Genomic DNA, 6,571 nt, shown 5'->3' on the forward strand with positions numbered 1-6,571 from the left:
ATATTTTCTATAACAGTGATCATTTTTATTATAGTAATAATAATGATAATCATGTCTCTAATGTACTGATAGGTTCTCGATTTTACAAAACATGAAATACGCATCTATGACTCGTTAAACATCTACACAAAAATTAGCGATGAACACATGGCTCTTCTCAGGTAGGTTGCTAGCAAAGGTTCCATACATGCTTTAAACCAAAATCACAACTGTTTTTCAGGAATGTTTTCAGAAACCAGGGCGGTCTGACTGGATGGAACACAACTGTCCCTCAACAGTGGAGACAGAGAGATGGCGTTAACTGCGGCATCTTTGTGTGCTCAGTATGTATACTCCTTTGTGTTAAAAAATGTGAGTATCTTTAAAAAAAAATCTAAATTTGTTTGTCTATTGTGATATCAGGCTGTAGAGAATGAAGTTCAAAATCTGAATGTCTCAACACTAACGCTAACACGCTCTCAGTGCCGAGAGCTAAGAATACACCATGGTACTAAAATGATCGAAGGCCTTTCAGTTGAGGTAGTTTTCTTTAATATGCATTATTTTTGGGTACAATATTTTTCTAATCTTTCACTAGTTACATGGTTCTAATTAAATATTTCTATTGCGTGTAGGATTTCCCTTTGACGGATGAAAAAATGGACGAAATTAATGAGGCCGAAGAAAAAATACTTGTCCAAGAAAAGAGCCAGAAAGACTCAAATTCACATTGTTTATCCTGGGAACTGGGAGTTTGCGTTTTTCAGCGAGAGAAGGGGACTCTGAGGTGAAGTATATTTAAATGCATTGACCAATGACTATTGCTGCATTTTCTGTGTTAAGATGAAACACATACTTGTTTTTTTGCAAATCTCTTTAAAGAGCGCTTCATCCCCAAGCCAAAACTTTTAAATGGCTTAACTGCAGCACTTGTCAAAGATGGATACATTTTGCATGTGCCGGTGTACAGGGGAATTGGACAAGAAAAATGTTTTTCTGTGGTTGCCATAGAATCCCTGATTCATCTTTGTAAGTATATTGCGTTTTAAAATGTAGTTCTTACAACAATGGTTGATAATCATACATCACTTTTTGGGTCACCCTGCTATAGTCTATCTCTATTTGTCAAATGATTATTTACTGTAATGTGATAATTGTTCTGAAAAAGTTAACCCACACACTACTCGAACCTACAACTTTATAATCGGTCTCTAAACCAACACTGTATTGGTCATGCTATGTCTTTGCTAATCTATATTACCTTTTATTGGCAGGGAAATAGGCATTGTGGAGACAGCTGACGTTGAGACTTTTATGTCTGACCAAGAAATCCTGGTATAACTTATAGCAACATACTGTAGCTTTTTTGTTGCTGACCAAAGTAGGCTTCAATAACTTTGTCATATTCCACAGTCCCTGGAAAAAGATCTTAAGTCAGGCAGCATTCTGTCTGGAAGAATGTTCCTTTTTCAAAAAACGCATTATGCTGACCTTCTCAAAAGGAGGTACACTGAACACATAACTGTGTTTGATGACACAAAGGTAACATTGGTCCCCAACTTTAACCTTTCAAGATAACATTAACATACTCATTTTGAGTATTTCAAAATGTAACTGTATCGCCCTTTCCCCCAGACTGAACAGCTAATAAAAAGGCTGCAGACACTGTTTAGCAAAGATTCCCTGGAATACGTGAGAGAGGTGATTTTGCCAGAGGTAGGTTACAGATTGAGATGTTTTGTATTGTGTCATTATCAACAATTGTGTTGATTGGCATACATTTGTGAAGAAAAGTAAAATAGTGATAAAAAAAAAAAAGAGCAATCTTAAAAAACAGTAATTAAAGGACTAAATCGCACAATTTATTATAGGTGACAATCCAGTGGTTGAGAAACAATCTGGATATTCATCGCCATGAAGCAGAGCATTTGCTTAAAAAAATGGTATCTCTGTGTGACACCTACTGGTAAGTTTGGATCTGAAGTTGATGATATCTAAGACATGGCCAATTATTTGTTAGGGTCATGTCATGTACAATTTTTTAATTTACCTGCAGGCATGAAATTGGGGAGCTATCCACTCGGACCTTGGAGGATGTAAGTAATAAAATTATTTTGTAAAGCCGGTAATTGATTTGATTTATGTCATTCATCTGCAGCTTCCAGACTGTCTTTTGGAGACGATTTTCTCAAAAGTAGTTTTGTGCGAAGGAGACAAGGCTATCGTAAACCTTGCAGTGGTCTGCAAAAGATTCTCTGCAATTGTGTTGGATGAAGATTTTCTTAAAAAAGTCCATTATGAATGGCTGGACAGTAAGTATGCAAAAATATCAGATTTATTAATCGTTAAATGTTATTCAAGCGAGATAAACATATTTCTGTTTTATGAAGGTGTGGTCAATTTAAAATCATTTAGCACCGAGTATCAGAAGGAGCTCAAGAAAATGTACACAATTCGTTTATGCAATGCATGTGGCCAACCGTATAAGGCATTTTCAGGAGGTATGAACATATTCATGTTTTTAATATATTTGGTCATGTTTTCATCAGGATGGCTTATACCATCCTAATTACATAATTTATTTCTTCAAGGGTGTATTGGCCATGGAAAGAAAGGAGAGCTGCTGGGCATTTATGATGAGCCACCTCACCCTGGTTATTGTTCTCATTCTTGCGCACCACCTGATCTGGATGACACCCAGGATGTGTGAATGAGTGGATGTATGTGGAAAGATTTTTCCAAGTCAGCTAGGTAAAGCTCTAACCCACAGCCTGAAGTAAAGCTGCCTTAGGAGACACTGCTGTGGGAAGTACGGTACACTGAGCACTATCATCTTGTTCTTCTTACTGGAAACTTTGTCTTATTATAATACAATATTTATTTTTATCTGAAGTCTTTTTGTTACTATTCACATGGTGTCTCGTGTCCCACCCCCTTCGGGGGAGTGCCTTTCTTGCTTGAATGGAGGAAAACCCGTCCACATGGATTGGTCAAGGAGAGACAAGGAGTCTAAAGACAGACTCCTCATCGCCTGCTGCTGACATTTAATTGGACATTATGTTTATGTATGCCTGGATCACTAGCCTGGACTGAACATTGTCTCATTTACTGTTTTGTTTTATTGCTTTTTTTAAATTTATTTTTATGTGAATCTGTTTTGTTTAATAAATATGTTACTATTTTGTAGTGTCTGTGCTGGCTAATATTTTATAATGTGATTTAAAGCAAGGGTTCGCACAACAGTGGAAGCTTCCAATTTTTTATAGTTTCTTTACACCATTAGGTTTAGTATATGTGATTTTTCAGACCACAAGCCCTTCATCAGACTTTGGCCGCTCCTAAACATGTTAAGTATTGATTTCGGAGAGGTCGGATACTTTTTACCACTGTTTTCACAGTGGCCGATGACAATTTCAGAGTGGCCGATGACCGTTGGCCACTCCTAAACATGTTAAGTAATGATTTCACAGTGGTCAGACACTTTTTACCACTCTTTTCAGAGTGGCCGATGACAATTTCAGAGTGGCCGATGACCGTTGGCCACTCCTAAACATGTGAAGTAATGATTTCACAGTGGTCAGACACTTTTTACCAGTCTTTTCACAGTGGCCGATGACTATTTCAGAGTGGCCGATGACCGTTGGCCACTCCTAAACATGTTAAGTATTGATTTCACAGTGGTCAGACACTTTTTACCACTCTTTTCAGAGTGGCCGATGACTATTTCAGAGTGGCCGATGACCATTGGCCACTCCTAAACATGTTAATTAATGATTTCACAGTGGTCAGACACTTTTTACCACTCTTTTCAGAGTGGCCGATGACTATTTCAGAGTGGCCGATGACCATTGGCCACTCCTAAACATGTTAATTAATGATTTCACAGTGGTCAGACACTTTTTACCACTCTTTTCACAGTGGCCGATGACTATTTCAGAGTGGCCGATGACCGTTGGCCACTCCTAAACATGTTAAGTAATGATTTCACAGTGGTCAGACACTTTTTACCAGTCTTTTCACAGTGGCCGATGACTATTTCAGAGTGGCCGATGACCGTTGGCCACTCCTAAACATGTTAAGTATTGATTTCACAGTGGTCAGACACTTTTTACCACTCTTTTCAGAATGGCCGATGACTATTTCAGATTGGCCGATGACCGTTGGCCACTCCTAAACATGTTAATTAATGATTTCACAGTGGTCACACACTTTTTACCACTCTTTTCACAGTGGCCGATGACAATTTCAGAGTGGCCGATGACCGTTGGCCACTCCTAAACATGTTAAGTATTGATTTCACAGTGGTCAGACACTTTTTACCACTCTTTTCACAGTGGCCGATGACTATTTCAGAGTGGCCGATGACCGTTGGCCACTCCTAAACATGTTAAGTATTGATTTCACAGTGGTCAGACACTTTTTACCAGTCTTTTCACAGTGGCCGATGACTATTTCAGAGTGGCCGATGACCGTTGGCCACTCCTAAACATGTTAATTAATGATTTCACAGTGGTCAGACACTTTTTACCACTCTTTTCAGAGTGGCCGATGACTATTTCAGAGTGGCCGATGACCATTGGCCACTCCTAAACATGTTAATTAATGATTTCACAGTGGTCAGACACTTTTTACCAGTCTTTTCAGAGTGGCCGATGACTATTTCAGAGTGGCCGATGACCATTGGCCACTCCTAAACATGTTAAGTAATGATTTCACAGTGGTCAGACACTTTTTACCAGTCTTTTCACAGTGGCCGATGACTATTTCAGAGTGGCCGATGACCATTGGCCACTCCTAAACATGTTAAGTAATGATTTCACAGTGGTCAGACACTTTTTACCACTCTTTTCACAGTGGCCGATGACAATTTCAGAGTGGCCGATGACCGTTGGCCACTCCTAAACATGTTAAGTATTGATTTCACAGTGGTCAGACACTTTTTACCAGTCTTTTCAGAGTGGCCGATGACTATTTCAGAGTGGCCGATGACCATTGGCCACTCCTAAACATGTTAAGTAGGCTATTAATTTCACAGCTGTATGCAGTCTTGAACAAAAACATCATCAAAATAACCACCTTACAGCCATACTATTTATATCACTTACGATGGTCCCTTTACTTTTAAAAAACTGTCAAAATGGTCCAAATACAATCAAACTGGCAAGTAAACAGCGATTAGATTCCTTTAAAAGCAGGCAAATGGAGTTTTTGCCACTCTGGAAAAGGATAACAGCTTTTTCTCCCCTCATTTAGCCAGTGTGAAAAAGGCCAAAACAGCGTTGGCCACGGTTTTGGCCACGCTTTTAGCCACTTCAAGGCGCCCCCTAGCGTGGTAAAAGGAATGGTTAACCTATTTGCCTTTTGTCGATCTCGGCGCTGCTGCAAACTTGACCAAACCTTGGTTTCTTGTACGGGGTGGGACCCTGTATAACATACTAAAGAATCAGCCCTCTAGCATTCATGGTTTTGGAGAAACAGCAAGCTCTGTTTTTATGGCCGCAAACTCGTTCTCTCGCTGACAACACTCACTTTTGCGGAACTCGCAGCTTTTTGCATTGTCACAGAGGAAAACCATCTCATATGCAGAGTCAGTGTCAGGGATGAACATCCCAGTCAAAAAAAGTATGGTTTTGGGTTGTTTTCATAAGTGAGACCTGAGAAAACTGACTGTTATTCAGAAACTTGAAACTGCCTTTGTGGAAAAACTGTGTGATCAAACTTGACCAAACCTTGGTTTCTTGTACGGGGTGGGACCCTGTATAACATACTAAAGAATCAGCCCTCTAGCATTCATGGTTTTGGAGAAACAGCAATCTTTGTTTTTATGGCCGCAAATGCGTTCTTTCACTGAGAACACTCACTTTGAGGAACTCGCAGCTTTTAGCATTGTCACAGCGGAAAACTATCTCACACGCAGATTCAGTGTCAGGGATGAACATCCCAGTCTAAAAAGAATGGTTTTGGGTTGTTTTCATAAGTGAGACCTGAGAAAACTGACTGTTATTCAGAAACTTGAAACTGCCTTTGTAGAAAAACTGTGTGATCAAACTTGACCAAACCTTGGTTTCTTGTACGGGGTGGGACCCTGTATAACATACTAAAGAATCAGCCCTCTAGCATTCATGGTTTTGGAGAAACAGCAATCTCTGTTTTTTGGCCGCAAACGCGTTCTCTCGCTGAGAACACACACTTTGCGGAACTCGCAGCTTTTTGCATTGTCACAGAGGAAAACCATCTCATATGCAGAGTCAGTGTCAGGGATGAACATCCCAGTCAAAAAAAGTATGGTTTTGGGTTGTTTTCATAAGTGAGACCATAGAAAACTGACTGTTATTCAGAAACTTGAAACTGACTTTGTGGGAAAACTGTGGGATCAAACTTGACCAAACCTTGGTTTCTTGTACGGGGTGGGACCCTGTATAACATACTAAAGAATCAGCCCTCTAGCATTCATGGTTTTGGAGAAACAGCAATCTTTGTTTTTATGGCCGCAAAATGCGTTCTTTCGCTGAGAACACTCACTTTGAGGAACTCGCAGCTTTTAGCATTGTCACAGCGGAAAACTATCTCACACGCAGAGTCAGTGTCAGGG

At 39.8% G+C, this 6,571-nt stretch overlaps 1 protein-coding gene and 1 long non-coding RNA gene across 2 annotated transcripts; both read left to right on the forward strand.

Moving 5' to 3' along the window:
- Window positions 1-405: 405 nt before the first annotated feature.
- Window positions 406-1,314, forward strand: LOC306964815. Its single transcript, XR_013792997.1, has 4 exons — window positions 406-519; window positions 615-766; window positions 862-1,008; window positions 1,254-1,314. It is a non-coding gene; the product is annotated as an uncharacterized lncRNA (long non-coding RNA).
- Window positions 1,315-1,481: 167 nt separating this feature from the next.
- LOC306964971 (uncharacterized protein) lies at window positions 1,482-2,732 on the forward strand. Its single transcript, XM_079559149.1, has 7 exons — window positions 1,482-1,521; window positions 1,615-1,695; window positions 1,851-1,945; window positions 2,036-2,075; window positions 2,138-2,291; window positions 2,370-2,480; window positions 2,571-2,732. The coding sequence occupies exons 3-7, from the start codon at window positions 1,920-1,922 to the stop codon at window positions 2,687-2,689; spliced, it is 450 nt and encodes a 149-aa protein (XP_079415275.1). The 5' UTR covers window positions 1,482-1,521; window positions 1,615-1,695; window positions 1,851-1,919; the 3' UTR covers window positions 2,690-2,732.
- The last annotated feature ends 3,839 nt before the right edge of the window (window positions 2,733-6,571 follow it).

The sequence above is a fragment of the Gobius niger genome (assembly GCF_951799975.1).
Source record: "Gobius niger genome assembly, chromosome: 6".
NCBI classification, from domain to species: Eukaryota; Metazoa; Chordata; class Actinopteri; order Gobiiformes; family Gobiidae; genus Gobius; species Gobius niger.